Source organism: Salvelinus namaycush, chromosome 8, assembly GCF_016432855.1.
Source record: "Salvelinus namaycush isolate Seneca chromosome 8, SaNama_1.0, whole genome shotgun sequence".
Classification (NCBI taxonomy): Eukaryota; Metazoa; Chordata; class Actinopteri; order Salmoniformes; family Salmonidae; genus Salvelinus; species Salvelinus namaycush.
In genome coordinates this window covers 45,474,149-45,490,425 of record NC_052314.1, presented here as the reverse complement: position 1 = coordinate 45,490,425, position 16,277 = coordinate 45,474,149, and the positions used below count along the sequence as shown (strand labels likewise).

General features: G+C 41.3%; 1 protein-coding gene and 1 long non-coding RNA gene across 2 annotated transcripts; both read left to right on the top strand.

Annotated features, from left to right (window-relative positions):
• The first annotated feature begins 1,992 nt into the window (after positions 1–1,992).
• LOC120051933 lies at positions 1,993–4,334 on the top strand. Its single transcript, XR_005477339.1, has 3 exons — positions 1,993–2,036; positions 2,553–2,644; positions 2,842–4,334. It is a non-coding gene; the product is annotated as an uncharacterized LOC120051933 (long non-coding RNA).
• Positions 4,335–6,985: 2,651 nt separating this feature from the next.
• On the top strand, positions 6,986–14,461 carry LOC120051932 (serine-aspartate repeat-containing protein F-like). The gene is made up of 6 exons (XM_038998816.1): positions 6,986–7,969; positions 10,128–10,324; positions 10,747–10,815; positions 11,819–11,870; positions 12,024–12,060; positions 14,428–14,461. Exons 1-6 carry the CDS (start codon positions 7,447–7,449, stop codon positions 14,459–14,461), a joined length of 912 nt encoding a protein of 303 aa, XP_038854744.1. The 5' UTR covers positions 6,986–7,446.
• Positions 14,462–16,277: the final 1,816 nt, after the last annotated feature.

Below are 16,277 nucleotides of genomic sequence, written 5' to 3'. Positions count from 1 at the left end.
GAGTGGTTGAAAATCGAGTTTTAGTGACTCCAACCTAAGTGTATGTAAACTTCCGACTTCAACTGTACTCTCTATATTAAAAGTATGTGGACACCCCTTCAAATTAGTGGATTTGGCAATTTCTGCCACACCCATTGCTGAAAAGTGTATAAAATCGAGCACATAGCCATGCAATCTCTATAGACAAACATTGGCAGTAGAATGGTCCATACTGAAGAGCTCAGTGACTTTCAACATGGCACCATCATAGGATGCCACCTTTCCAACAAGCCAGTTCATCAAATTTCTGCCCTGCTAGAGCTGCCAAGGTCAACTGTAAGTGTTGTTATTGTGAAGTGGTAACATCAAGGAGCAACAACAGCTCATCCACGAAGTGGTAGGCCACACAAGCTTACAGAACGGAACCACCAAGTGCTGAAGCGTGTAAAAATCGTGTCTGTCCTGTCACGTAACACTCACTACTGAGTTCCAAATGGTATTTAAATATCAGTTTTATATGAAATGTCATTTCCACCACTCTGTCATTACCACAACACTAAGTCATTACCATCAAGGTACATATTTTAGAAGTAAAGGTGCATTAAATTACAATTGATATTGATGATTTTTCCCATATGTGAACCTTAAATGCTTGTTCTCAATATTTTACATTCCTTCAGAAATGATCTTAAGATTTTTATGTGGTAAATACATGTTTCTGAGTATCATCAAGGCAAATATGGACATTTGGACATGACAATGATTAATACACTGAGGGGAAATGAGCAGGGTACATATGATTTAAGAAAACTTCCAAATAGTAAATCAATAACATGAAAAAAATACATTTCATGAGAAATATTATATAAAATACCATATGCACAATTTCGGTAATTTCCTTTTCAACTAAAATAGCACATTTTATGTCGTGTTGGTAATGACATTTCCCCTCGGTAATTTGGTGAAACGATAAAAAATCGTTATAGTCTTAAATAGTATGGTCTCAGCCACTATTAAATCTTGTATCCAGACAGTGAAGAAAATATTCAGATAGATAAAAAGCAGTTTCAAGAGGTTTCATTTTCCAAAACATTTAACATCCTAAAGTTACCAACCACAAGGAGGTACTAATGAGCTATGCGAGATATGTATATTTTTTTATCATAATAGAGGACTACTGAAATTGTATTATTTTGGTGTAGATACGGAAAGGGCAGGTTAAAATAAAAACATAACACCCAGACAAGCCAGTGTATGTATCAAACTGATTCGCATATGAATGGAGTAGAAATTAACTGACTTCGTGATCTGTAAGGTTAGTAACTTTAATGTGTCAGGCAGATTACACAATTTTGCGTCATTTCCGAAACGTAGCAACGTTTAAGACATGGATTTCATGTAATGTTAACAAGGTACCAAAAAGTAGTTTGAATTAATGTCTTTATTTTATTATCTAAACAAAACTTGTTTAAACAGCGAAATTGTTGCATAGCGATGATGAAAAGAATGTCGTTTAGGCTGTAATGATCTCCAAAATTCAAATTATTAGGTCATCTCACCGTTGATATAGCAACGGACGCTAATAGTTTATCGAATATCCTTCCTGTTTGGCCCTGTCTGGGGGTATCATCGGATGGGGCCACAGTGTCTCCTGACCCCTCCTGTCTCAGCCTCCAGTATTTATGCTGCAGTAGTTTATGTGTCGGGGGGCTAGGGTCAGTTTGTTATATCTGGAGTACTTCTCCTGTCTTATCCGGTGTCCTGTGTGAATTTAAGTATGCTCTCTCTAATTCTCTCTCTCTTTCTTTCTCTCTCTCGGAGGACCTGAGCCCTAGGATCATGCCTCAGGACTACCTGGCATGATGACTCCTTGCTGTCCCCAGTCCACCTGGCCGTGCTGCTGCTCCAGTTTCAACTGTTCTGCCTGCGGCTATGGAACCCTGAACTGTTCACCGGACGTGCTACCTGTCCCAGACCTGCTGTTTTCAACTCTCTAGAGACTGCAGAGATACTCTTAATGATCAGCTATGAAAAGCCAACTGACATTTACTCCTGAGGTGCTGACTTGCTGCACCCTCGACAACTACTGTGATTATTATTATTTGACCATGCTGGTAATTTATGAACATTTGAACATCTTGGCCATGTTCTGTTATAATCTCCAACCGGCACAGCTAGAAGAGGACTGGCCACCCCTCATAGCCTGGTTCCTCTCTAGGTTTCTTCCTAGGTTTTGGCCTTTCTAGGGAGTTTTTCCTAGCCACCGTGCTTCTACACCTGCATTGCTTGCTGTTTGGGGTTTTAGGCTGGGTTTCTGTACAGCACTTTGAGATATCAGCTTATGTAAGAAGGGCTATATAAATACATTTGATTTGATTTGAATCCCATTCTGACGAAGAGGACGACACTATTTGCCCTGGGGACATTATTTGGCATGACAGGCCCAATGTGCCTCCTCTGGTTTCTCTCTCTGCATTTGGATTGCTGCTGTTGTATCTGCCTGCTGAGCACTGTACAGAGCCAATCTGTCATGGTCACCCCTCTTACCCCCTCTCTCTCTCTCTCATTCCCAGTTGTAGTTCTGTTCTAGTGCCCTCTCCTGGATGACAGAGGCTCTCTTTCAGAGTAACTTGATAAAGCCCACATGTCCTCCACCCGCTCTGAGGTAAGGTTGCATACAGATATATTTAATACATACAGTATATATGATATAGGTTACATATGTTATATTTCTATGTAAGGTTGCCTCCTACCTCAGAGACCTTTCCAGTCAAAATGTAAATGAACTTTATTGATCCCCAGTCAATTTTATTACTTAGTTTTATGTACTAATTTCAGTTTCTGTTCTGTTTTCTCGCTCAGATCTGACCCATGTCTGATGGAGAACAGTGAAATCTAGACACTCGCACACACACCTCTTAGCAATCCATCGATGTCGATGATGACGAATGTTCCTCTTGTGTTCCTCCTGTGGTTCGGGGAAATGCCAAAGATGGACTCGATGCTCATTCAGCCATCCTTTCAATGTTGTTTTTCAACTTTGATTATTTGAACTGCTGCCATTTTGTATGTGGACTATTGTTGCTCTTCTATGTTACTTTGTTGTTCCTATGTTGGTCTAGAAATCTTGTTCCTGTGGCTTATAGAATGAATGGGCAATCTGTTCTCAATGTAATATGTACAAACATTTTTAAAGGTGCAATTCAAATATCTCTACCCCCATAATGACATGACCAAGTACAAACACATTCAACCTGACACAAATACAAAAACATAGATTGTATGTTGGTTTTACACTTGAAAAAATGCTCCACTAAGCGAGATTCAGCCTTAACCCATGATAATCGACAACATTGTTTTTATTAAGGCAATGTCGGAGGTGTAACTGCATTGGAGCTGTCCGGCATTATAGCTATCACGGACATTGCCATTGGATGTGCAGACACAGTAGTAGTAATCGCATGCAGCCTTGTTACAAGCCGTCAAATCGGTGAGCAGCTGCTCTTGTGATCATTGTGAAAAAGCCACACCTGCCCATCTCGCATTATAAGTTCAGAACAAGAAAGTGTAGGCTATATAGAAACAATTACTCTCAATTTGAAAAATCAATAACTAAATCATGAGGATTTCTATCATCCTAATCGAGGTGTAGATTACGTCTCAAATTCCAGTGATTGAACTTGTAAACAAGGCTGCATGGGGATTTCTCTTAACGCTCCACTCCATGCAGCCAATGGCAATGTCCGCTTTAGGTACAATTTGATATTGAGGAAAAAAATGGCTGCATTGGACCTTTAAATGTAGCTATCTGGAGTCTTTGGACCCTTTTACTCCCTTTGTATAGCAGAATATTTGCTTGCTAAATAACCTTTTAAGTACCTCTGTAAATTCTTAAATTTTTCAATGGTGGATTGCTGTATACAGTTTAAGCACAGGAATTTCACCAGTATATGTGGTGATAAAACACATGAAAGTTCAGACTGTTACAACTGCTGCAACCGTTAGTGCTCTATTTGGAAACTCGGAAGTGATTTTCCGCTAGTGGTGTAAAGTAGTTAAGTAGTACTTTCATGTATTTTTACTTAAGTAGTTTTTGGGATACCTGTACTTTACTATTTATATTTTTTACTTCACTACATTCCTAAAGAAAATTCTATACTTTTTACTCAATATGTTTTCCCTGACACATACATAATACATAGCAGGACAGGAAAATTGTCAAATTCACACACTTATCAAGAGAACATCCCTGGTCATCCCTACTGCCTCTGTTCTGATGGACTCACTTAACACATGCTTTGATTGTAAATTATGTCTGAGTGTTGGAGTGTGCCCCTGGCTATCTGTAAATTAAAATAAACAATAATATTATGCTGTCTGGTTTGCTTAATATAAGGAATTTGAAATGATTTATACTTTTACTTTTCATACTTAAGTATTTTTTAGCAATTACATTTACTTTTGATACTTAAGTATATTTCAAACCAAATACTTTTAGACTTTTGCTCAAGTAGAATTTTACTGGGTGACTTTCACTTTTCCTTGAGTGATTTTCTATTAAGGTATCTTTACTTTTACTCAAGTATGTTATTTGGGTACTTTTTCCACCACTGTTTTCCGCTTCAGCCGATCCTTACAGGGAAAGAGCTTGGTTCATGTTGTTGGAGGTGAATGAATGGAGTTCTTTACATATGTTGGATCGTTACTTGATCACCCTGTTGCAGGAGAACTTTCCTGCAATTCAGGAAACGTAAAACTTGTATATTTGAGGTTTAAAAAGGTTTCTGAGGTTTGTTATTTCCACTTCGAAATTTCAGACTTGATTTTCCCGAAAAATGTATCAACCCCTACAAAAATGCCCATTAATTATAATCCACATAATACTTCACATTTAATGTTGCTGCAGGAATATTTTCCTGCTGTAGCAAACTGGCTCAAATTAAGATCCTACATCTGTAGCGTCAGATCTTTCTAACCGACCAAAGCCTAAATGTGTACTTTAGAACTGGGTTTTACCGACTCCTACTGCCTTTTCACCCCACAACAACCATATTTCTACAACGGGTATTAATAACCAGCTATTTTAAAATATCAGTTTGGAGTTATTAGCACCTTTTGTCCGAGTAGACGTGCTGTTAACTGAGTTGAGGAAGGCTGCGGAGGGCTACTGTCCACATTTGCCCTCAGCTGTGGCCTTTTCCCAGGGAGCACCTGGTAACCTGAAGGACGGTTAGGTGACATTCACTAATTTCAGAGATAGAGCTCAAATTTTCATGGAACGTTGTACATTGAAGTTGTTATTAAAGATGCCAAGTGTTAAATATTTGGTTCAAGCGTTTCTAACCCAGCTTGAGGCAGGTCATGTATACTGCAGCTCATCCAAATGGAGAGAGAAATATGTCTTAGGCATGTCTGCATACATCTCCACTTTCAGCTACATTGCAGTCCTCGCCATGCAGTCTTCGGTGTTGCATATCTCTCCTCTTGTTCATCTGCATCTCGTATCACTCTCTTTCTCTACTTTGGTGGTCTCAATCGTAACTGTTTCACACAGTAATGTAGAAGTCTGGGTTGGTAGCAGTGAGAAATGGGGTGGGGACCATAGGGCCAGATTCACTAATCATTGCAGAAAGTTTGCACCTATTATTATCCAATCGGAATATAACAGAGTGTTGAACAAAAGATTAAATAAAGGGAGGTGCAACAAGTGCAAAAGCTTTGGTTCAACTTGGCCCTGATTGGTTGGGTTTGGCTTCATTTTGGAGGCTTTGCAGATATAGTTTGCAGAGGCTCCTCTTGCTGATATCTCATGGGGAGCAGCTGGAGATGTGGAAGAGGGGATTATGAAAGGAGGGGGATAGAGAAAGAGAGAGTGAAAAAGAGGGGTAGAGAGAGGGTGGTATAGAGTGTCAGAAGGGAGGGGAAGAAAGAGGAGAGAGAGAGAGAGAGAGAGAGAGAGATGGTGGTATCTTCAGTGTCAGTCAACTCACAGTGCCAGGGAGGGTCACATTACACTGACTCTGGGAGTGCAGGGTTTTAAATAGAGGGGCTATTTTGGGGGCTACATGTTCAGGAGGGGCTGAGGGGTACCGGGGAGAGGGTGTACTCAGAAGGAAGGTAGTGGAAAGGCTATATGGGTTGAGTGTGAAGACCAGGCCATTCATTGTTGATCATTGTGCCTGCAATGCTTGGTAATGTGTGTGTGTAACCAAGGGCTGGCTCATTGCTTGTTCCTACAGTGCTGGAATTGTGAGAGTGGTGGGTTGGTGTGCATATAAAAATGGTGGGTAAAAACTGAGTGGAACATTTGGTACAAAGCTAATTGGCATAGGCATTGACATTGGCAAATAGTTCCCAATTGGGGCAGCAGGGTAGCGTAGTGGTTAGAGCATTGGGCTACTAACTGAAAGGTTGCAAGTTCAAATCCCCCAGTTGACAAGGTACAAATCTGTTGTTCTGCACCTGAACATGGCAATTAACCCACTGTTCCTAGGTCGTCATTGAAAATAATAATTTCTTCTTAACTGACTTTCCTAGTTAAATAAAAAAAATTGATTGCTGATATGTCTTCTCTCAACACTGTTTGCTTGTCTCACCAACGTGCTCTTTTCTCTCTCCCCCTCACTCGTTCCACTGATATAGTTCTGATATCACCCCTCACTCTCTCCTTTGCTATTTCAATTCTTCCTCCTTCCACCTCCCTTCTTTCACGATATATGGTCATCCTGGCCTGAGCCTCCTTCTCCCACCGTCCTCTCTAAAGTTAAACTTGAACATTTGATGACGGCAAAAAAGCAAGCAATATCTGCCCCTCTCTCTCGCTATCTGCCTCTCTTCCCTGTTCATTCCATTTTAGACGGTGCAAGCATGGTCAACGGTGGAGCATTTGCCCCTGTCACTCAGCCTAATTGCCCCCCTTCCTTCTCATCTTACCCCCCGGGTTGGTCTCTCTCTTCTCCTGCCCGTCCCACATTAGTGCCGTCTGTGTCAGGTCTGCAACGGGGTCTCTTCAAACTGTGCCATTTTACTGCATGCTTAAACTTTAAAGGGTGGAGTAAACAAGCACTATTTAAGGAGGACAAGAGGGTTACTTTTTTTTCTTCCAAAGGAGGACACCTACCTTTTTCCAGGAGGGATTTGGTTTATCGTTGTGTTGTGAGGAGTTGAGAACAAGTGTCTGGATTTCTACTTGGAATATCCCCGTTCAACTGGGCATTACATAGGCCTATTGTGTGCACTTCTTTATAACTGGTGCCCGTTCCCCATTGCTCTCCTTAGGGTTTGTGTGTGTGTGTGGGTGTATTGTGTGTGTGGGACAGAAAGGCAACAAACTCTGGGGGTGTCAGTGTGCACGTGCTAAACCATTGCACTGCAAAGGGAGTGATCCCTCATTTATCTGGTATCATCCCTCACTCTCCTCGTTTATCTATCGTCCCTCACTCTCAACCCTTTGTTCTGAGATTAATCATGGCCTCCTTTAAGACGTGGCTCTTGGGACTGTTCCTAGCCCTGCTCTGCACCTTCCAGACCCCTCTTGCCCCTGGCGTCAAGGCTCAAGACCTGCCGCTGGCCCCCCAACAGGATGTAGTAGCTGATGACGAGGGGGAGCATGCAGCGGATGTAGGGGGAGATGACGACGACGATGATGATGATGATGATGGGGACAGTAAAGAGGACGATGAGGATGATGACGATGATGACGACGACGACGAGGATGATGACGACAACGATGATGACGACGACGACGATGATGATAACGATGATGATGACGACGACGACGACGATGATGATGACGACGATGATGACAACGATGATGACGACGACGATGACGACAACGATGATGACGACGATGATGATGACGATGATGACGATGATGATGATGACGACGATGATGACGACGATGATGATGACGACGATGATGACAACGATGACGATGATGATGATGCTTCTGCCGCAGCTGATGATGACGATGACGACGACGACCACACGGGTAAGTTACGTCTTTTCACTTAAATTATGCTGCATTCTTTACCCACCTTCCCTCGCCATCATCTCTGTGTGACCCTAACCCCACTCCGCTCTGCCTGTCTGAAACTATATCAGAAGAGAAAGGGAGAGGGGAGGGGCTTAGCCACACCTTGGCCACTCCCCTCTCCTTACCTCTCCATGCCCTGCAGAACCTCTCCTTGTCAGTTAGTTCTCAGCTCAGCCTGTCACTCAGTTCAGCTGTCCAATCAGAGTAGATATAGGAAAAGAGACTAGTACAGAAGTCCCTCCTTCACCCCTTTACAGCTGTCCATTACCTTTGCTGTGTCTGTCTGACTCTCTCTGTGTTCTCTTCCCTGCTTAAATAGAGTTATGAACAAAAATTGAACTGGCCCGCCTGGAGTCCCAACTGTGTGTCGTCCTTCGTACAGTACACTAGATATGAACCTGGGGACTACAGAAGCATTGTAATGATGAGTTAAAGGAGATTTTTTTTAATTTTTTAATTTAAAAGTAACACAGAGACTTGATAGAATCAGTCATCGGATCATAGTATAATTCAGATCTTTTGATTTGTGTCTTGTTTGAAATAATGGTTTCTTCTTTTTCACTCCGTCCTTCCTTTCTCACGGTTATGGATTGGATTGACCTGTATTTGTGTCTCCTCCATGTTAACCTACAGAGAAAGAAAGAGAGACAGTGATGTAGAAAGAGGAGGCTTGATAGAGATAGACAGACAGACAGGAGGAGGAGGAGGTGGAAGGGGTGAGGGGTGAGGGGAGGCAACAGAGGGCTAAAGAATTCATTAATTTTACTAGATAAGAGTAGTAAGGAGTGGTAAAAGTAATAGTGTCAATAGAGTTTCTCTCTTTCTCCACATCTCTCAATCTCTCTCTTTCCCTGTAGAGCTTCCTTCTTTGTCACTATGTTGAATAGTTCCAATGAAATGAATGTACTGTATATACAACCCTGGTCTATGTTTTTACGTCATCTTTGAATGCATATTAATAACACATCTGTGAATGTATCCATTAATATTTTGTAATACTCACTCAAGCGGTTCTCAGACTATTATATTTGTACAAAGATAATCATTCACATACTGAGAACAGAAACTTCCGTTATTTTCTTAAACTAATTTAAAATATTTATATGGCCATTCGTCATTTGTCACTTTAGAGAGGATAATTGGAATATGAATTATTCTTATAATACATTAATTTGTATAATTGCATATGATACCACTTTAGTTAGATTACATGTCAGATATCAGAGATTTTACACCAGATCAAGCAATGTTTGTGTGGGCTACCTCTAGCCTGGTACTCGACGTAGATGTTGAGGTTTTTCATATTTTGGAGAAAAAAATAGTATTTGGAAAAAGAGAGAAATATATCTGTTTTATGTAGCTAACTGACAAGACATGACAATTACTCCAGAAGTTGCATGAATAGAAGTGTTTGACTTATTTTTGTGTGGATTTTTTTGTGTTTTTGTTTTTTGACTGTGAAACAACCCCTTTCTGTGAAAACAGTGACAAAATATCACCTCTGATCATGTCTCTCTAACCCTACTTTCAAATCATAGAATAAATCAATTGATCATGAAGAGTTGCATGGATGTACTTCTGTTGTTGCCTGGAGTCATGGGTTTGGTGACTGACTACACGCATGGAGTAAATCTGTGTAATATAAAAAAAGTGGGAGATAGTACTGAAACAAAGTCTGTTTGAGTCAAATGAACAGGAAAAGTTAAAATGTTAATCTTACTGTGGAATGGTTTATTGTATGGTCATACTGTGTGAACCTATATATATTTAAAATAACTAGACTTTTCTTTATGGGCATTTGTGATTATAATCTACCTATGTGTATTTGTGTGTACAAAGCATGTTCTGTGAGGTAGTCTGTACATTGTAATGGTTTGTGTATGTGGTTAGAATTTGTGTGTGTCTACAGAATATGAGCGTGTAGAACTAGTGTATGCATGCGGGACTGTATGTAGGAAATGAGTTTTTGTACAGTATGAATGAACTCTACACTGCCATTCTGTTACACTACTACCTTGCTACACAAACAAAAATACATTCATGAACACCATCACAGAAAATGTACAGATACACACATACGTGTTAGGATGGGAAAGAACAACTTATTTTACAGAGGCTGACGGTAATGATGATGATGATGATGATGATGATGTACCGGCTGCAGCTGATGACGATGATGACGACAATGATGATGATGATGCAGCTGATGATGATAATGACGATGATGATGACGATGAGGAAGAGGAGGAGGACGATGACGGTCAACTGTATCACAAAGGATCCCTATGTTCATACTGTGAATACTGTGAGGTAGGTTTCACCATCTAGATAGAAACACCAGTTTGGTTACATTTATTGGTAAAACAATTTGCACCCTTTTAATATGTTTCCCCCATCCTTGTGTAACGGACGTGAAATGGCTAGCTAGTTAGCGGGTACGCACTAATAGCGTTTCAATCAGTTACGTCACTTGCTCTGAAACCTAGAAGTAGTGTTTCCCCTTGCTCTGCAAGGGCCGCGGCCTTTGTGGAGCGATGGGTAACGATGCTTCGTGGGCAACCGTTGTGGATGTGTGCATAGGATCCCCGGTTCGCGCCTGTGTCGGGGCGAGGGGACGCCGTAAAGTTATACTGTTACACTTGTTAAAAATGTAAAAAATTCTCTCTCCCTCACATTTTCCCTCTCTCTCTCTTGCCCTCCCCCATATCTTTATCTCTTTCTCTCCTTCTCAGCACTGTGACACCTGCAACAAGTGCCCATGTGCAGAGGGAGATAAGTCTGCCCATTGTGACACCTGCCAGGTAAAATTACCTTCCCATTCAACCACTAGTAACCTACACCCTCAGAAAGAAGGGTTCCAAAAAGGTTCTTAAGCTGTCCGTGTAGGAGAACACTTTTTTGGTTCCAGGGAGTAGCCTTTTTTGGTTCTAGGTAGAACCGTTTTGGGTTCCAATTGTAGAACCCCACAGAGGGTCCTACATGGAATCCAAAATGGTTCTACCTGGAACCAAAAAGGGTTCTCCCTGGAACCCCAAAAAATGTTGCTTCCAGCGACAGTATGAAAATGAGACGCACTGGATATTGAACCCAGGTCATCTGTGCACCATAAGACTTTGCATTATAATTAGCTTGGGAAGTTAACACAAGTCTTCAGGTCCTAGGCAAGGTTACAACAGAGCCAGTCAAAACCTAGTCTCTCAAATCTCTGGGAGCTCTCTACGCTTCGCACGCTCCATACAGCGGTTGTGAGAAGAAAGACTAGTCAAAATCAAGCTGACCAAATCATCATCAAACCTCACTGTTACCCTTGAACTAAGCAGAAATCAGATATGATCTAGATATGGTGACTTAGGCAGAGCCTTCCTTTGGCATGCAGAATTCTATGCAGTGCAGCTCTCTACACTTAAAGACATCATGACAACCACATAACTCTGTTATAATTACTACTGCATAATAAATCAGGACTATGGCTGTAATCGGGAACGTGGCTGATGAGAGGGTTGTAAAAAATTATGACGCCTGTGACTGTAAGACTGGGTGACTCTCGAAAGATAATTTGATAGTGGGGTTCCCTTTTTTATCATAACGATGAGTTGACTCTAATTTTGCATTTGCATGCTCCTCGGAAGTAGGAAGCTGATCTTAATATGATGATATTTTTTTACATCAAGAGGGCTGGTTATGATGCAATGACAAAGTCAGATCGGAGAAGCTCCTCCCTCCAGTTATGTCCTATGATGTTATATCCTCCTTTATTTCTTATCCTTCTCTAATGCCTTACCCTTTTCCTGCTTATTTCTTTAGATGTGCAACTTCTGCTACGTGTGTCCCATTTGCAGCACACTTTGCCAACCAGGTAAGACAGGGGTGTGGGACTGTTTGATAAAGAATGATTGTATGAACTGCTTGCAAAAAACAGTTGACATGTCATTAGCCACTAGAGGAATGTTTGAGGTTGAAAGCCAGGCAGCAGAAACATCAGCGTCACTGTATGTTTTTAATCCCCAAGGTGGTTTTCTGGACGAGCTGACTGGATCAATCTATAAGTAAGACACAGTTACACGTTCACAGTGACATAACACCCTTTTGAATGCCTCAGCTATCAACATTCCATTTGACACAGAATTACGTTTATTCTCAAAATTACAAATAATGTCTATCAGTTACTGCAGTTAATGCAGTTACTACAATCTTCCATTAGCATTGAGTCACTACATGCCGCGCCCACTGCCACTGAGGCTGCTTCTAACAGTACGGCTCGTATCGAATGGACGGAGAAACAATTATCCACACAATGTGGAAAGATGTCTTCGGCTACACACATATAAAAACAGACATTAAATGCCAGCCATTTGTTAAAAATAGTTACGTTTATTTCACAGTGACATGCCAATTAGCTAACATTACTGCCTTCTGAAAGCACCAGGACAAGCCAGTGCAAATGACCAGTGCACACTGGTGTTGTACCGAGGTGCCTGCCGACCTGAGGGGCTTCCCACTGGGCAGCTGTATCCTGTTGAGCACTGCTTCTCACAGTTAACGTTACGGCGAGGGAAGTAGCTAGCTACAGTGTCTTTTGAAAGTATTCCTACCCCTTGACTTATTCCACATTTAGTTGTGTTAGAGCCTGAATTCAAAATGGATTAAATGGATTGTTTTTCTCACCCATCTACACAACATACCCCATAATGAGAAACTGAAAACATGTTTTTAGAAATATTTGCAATTATATTACCATGAAGTCTAAGGAACTGTCCTTAGATCTCTCAGATATAATTGTGATGAGGCATATATCTAGGGAAGGGTAAAAAACAATTTCTAGAGTGTTGAAAGTTTCCAAGAGCCCAGTGGTCTCTATCATATGGAAATTTAAAAAAAAATGGAACTGCTTAGAGGTGGCCGTCTGACCAAACTGAGCAACTGGGCAAGAACGACCTTGGTCAGGGAGGTGGCCAAGAACACAATGACCACTCTGACAGAACTACAGAGTTCCTTGGCTGAGATGGGAGAACCTACCAGAAGGACAAGACTCTCTACAGCACTACACCAATCTGGGCTTTATGGGAGAGTGGCCAGACGGAAGCCACTACTGAGAAATAGGCACATGACAGCATGCTTGGAGTTTGCAAAAAGGAATGTGAAAGACTGGGATCATAAGGCAAAATATTCTGTGGTCTGATGAGACAAAAATGTAACTCTTTGGCCTGAATGCAAAGCGCTATGTCTGGAGAAAACCAGGCACAGCTCATCACCTGTCTAACACCATACCTACCGTAAAGCATGGTAGTGGCAGCACCATGCTATGGAGATGCTTTTCAGCAGCAGGTACTGAGACTGGTACGAATAAAGAGGAACAATGAATTGAGCCAAATGCAGGCAAATCCTTGATGAGAACCTGCTTCAGATTGCAAACTACAGACTGGGGTGAAGATTCATGTTCCAACAGGAATGTTAACTTAACCAAGTTTGAGAAAAGCTGCATGGAAGAATGGTAAAAAATCCCCAATCCAGATGTGCAAAGCTGATACAGACATACCCAAGACGACTGAAAGCTGTTATCGCCACCAAAGGTGCTTCTACAAAATATTGACTGTGTGAATACTTATGTAAATGAGATATTTCTGTATTTCCTTTTCAATACATTTGCAAAAATTTCTAAAAACATCTTTTCACTTTGCCATTATGGGGTATTGTGTGTAGATTGGTGAGAAAAAATATATAGTTAGCAAATCCAAATGGCAAGCTATTGTAACCGATGTGAAATGGCTAGCTAGTTAGCGGTGGTGCGCGCTAATAGCGTTTCAATCGGTGACGTCACTCACTTTGAGACCTTGAAGTAGTGGTTCCCCTTGCTCTGCAAAGGCCGCAGCCTTTGTGGAGCGATGGGTAACGATGCTTCGTGGGTGACTGTTGTTGATGTGTGCAGAGGGTCCCTGGTTCGTGCCCGGGTCGGGGCGAGGGGACGGACTAAAGTTAAACTGGTACATTGATGCTGTTGACCCGGATCACTGGTTGCTGCGGAAAAGGAGGAGGTCGAAAGGGGGGTGAGTGTAACCGATGTGAAATGGCTAGCTAGTTAGCGGTGGTGCGCGCTAATAGCGTTTCAATCGGTGACGTTACTCGCTTTGAGACCTTGAAGTAGTGGTTCCCCTTGCTCTGCAAGGGCCGCGGCTTTTGTGGAGCGATGGGTAACGATGCTTCTTGGGCGACTGTTATTGATGTGTGCAGAGGGTCCCTGGTTCGCGTCGGGGCGAGGGGATGGACTAAAGTTAAACTGGTACACTATCACACCCAAATGCACATGCACCTCACCCTGTGATTCTTTCAATAGGCCTACCCGTGTGAGTAGAAATGTGAAGACTGATGCGCATTAAAATCAATAAACCAACCACTTGTCTCCCTTCATCCGTTAGGACTGTAGCCGACGTCTTCGAAGCTGACAAATAAGCCCCTGTCGCCACCATGTGGCCAAGGAAGATGCTGCAGCCAAGGGATTGTATTATCTCTTAGATTCACTGTCATTATTTTCACTTTTAATAAGTTATAAATAATTTTTCTGTCATTTTTGTTGTTGACTGAGAACACCACAAACATGCAAACTGGATATAGAGATATTGGATAGATTGGATACACATATTGGATATAATGGATAGCCTATAGAAGTTGTAATGAGAATAACTTTAATTTAGCTACTTGTGTATTATTGTTAGATGACAGATTTATGGTATTCTTCTCAGGAACATGCATTCGTATTTTAAAGTCATATCTGTGTTTCTTAAACACAGTGGGGTTGTATGAAATAAACTAAAGGGGAAGTTTTAAACATTTGTGCTGTACTGTTTTTATGTGCACTGTCATATCAAATGGAAAATGCATCTAGAATTAGGCTATAATAGAACAAAATATGTTGGCAGATATGCACAAACATTGGGTATTTTATCATTTCAGCTTCAATTGGAAGATTCATATTTTGTAATGGGGAATATAAGCGTAGAGTGTAAATTGTTGACTGCCATTGAGTAGAATGTACAGTATATACTAAACAAAATATAAACGCAACATGTTGGTCCCATGTTTCATGAGCTAAAATAAATTGTCCCAGAAATTATACATCTCTCTCAAATTTTGCACACAAGTTTGTTTACATCCATGTTAGTTAGCATTTCTCCTTGCCAAGATAAACCATCCAGCTGACAGGTGTGGCATACCAAGAAGCTGATTAAACAGCATGATCATTACACAGGTGCACCTTGTGCTCGGGACAATAAAAGGCCACTTTAAAATGTGCAGCTTTGTCACACATCACAATGCCACAGAAGTCTCAAGTTTTGAGGGAGCATGCAATTGGCATGCTGACTGCAGGAATGTCAACCAGAGCTGTTGCCAGAGAATTTAATGTTCATTTCTCTACCATAAGCCACCTCCAACATAGTTTTAGAGAATTTGTGTATGGCGTCATGTGGGCACGCATAAACTACAGACAATGAACACAATTGCATTTTATCAATGGCAATTTGAATGCACAAAAATACTGCGACAAAATCCTGAGGCCCATTGTGAGGCCCATTTTTTATAGGTATCTGTGACCAACAAATGCATATCTGTATTCCCGGTCATGTTAAATCCATAGATTTTTTTTCAATAGACTGATTTCCTCATATGAACTGTTAACTGAAATTGTTGCATGTTGCGCTTATATTTCTGTTCAGTATATGTCTTTGGTCTTCACAGGTCAACATAATTGGGGTAAAATACTATTACTGCATAACATTTGAACATCCCTCTAATATACACTGCTCAAAAAAATAAAGGGAACACTAAAATAACACATCCTAGACCTGAATGAATGAAATATACTTATTAAATACTTTTTTCTTTACATAGTTGAATGTGCTGACAACAAAATCACACAAAAATTATCAATGGAAATCAAATTTATCAACCCATGGAGGTCTGGATTTGGAGTCACACTCAAAATTAAAGTGGAAAACCACACTACAGGCTGATCCAACTTTGATGTAATGTCCTTAAAACAAGTCAAAATGAGGCTCAGTAGTGTGTGTGGCCTCCACGTGCCTGTATGACCTCCCTACAACGCCTGGGCATGCTCCTGATGAGGTGGCGGATGGTCTCCTGAGGGATCTCCTCCCAGACCTGGACTAAAGCATCCGCCAACTCCTGGACAGTCTGTGGTGCAACGTGGCGTTGGTGGATGGAGCGAGACATGATGTCCCAGATGTGCTCAATTGGATTCAGTTCTGGG

Bases quoted from the DNA above. Each gene is read 5' to 3' on its own strand.
- LOC120051932 (XM_038998816.1), top strand. From the start codon at position 7,447: ATGGCCTCCTTTAAGACGTGGCTCTTGGGACTGTTCCTAGCCCTGCTC. The intron at 10,325-10,746 runs GTAGGTTTCACC...TCTCCTTCTCAG, and splicing joins CATACTGTGAATACTGTGAG to CACTGTGACACCTGCAACAA. The intron at 11,871-12,023 runs GTAAGACAGGGG...TTAATCCCCAAG, and splicing joins CAGCACACTTTGCCAACCAG to GTGGTTTTCTGGACGAGCTG.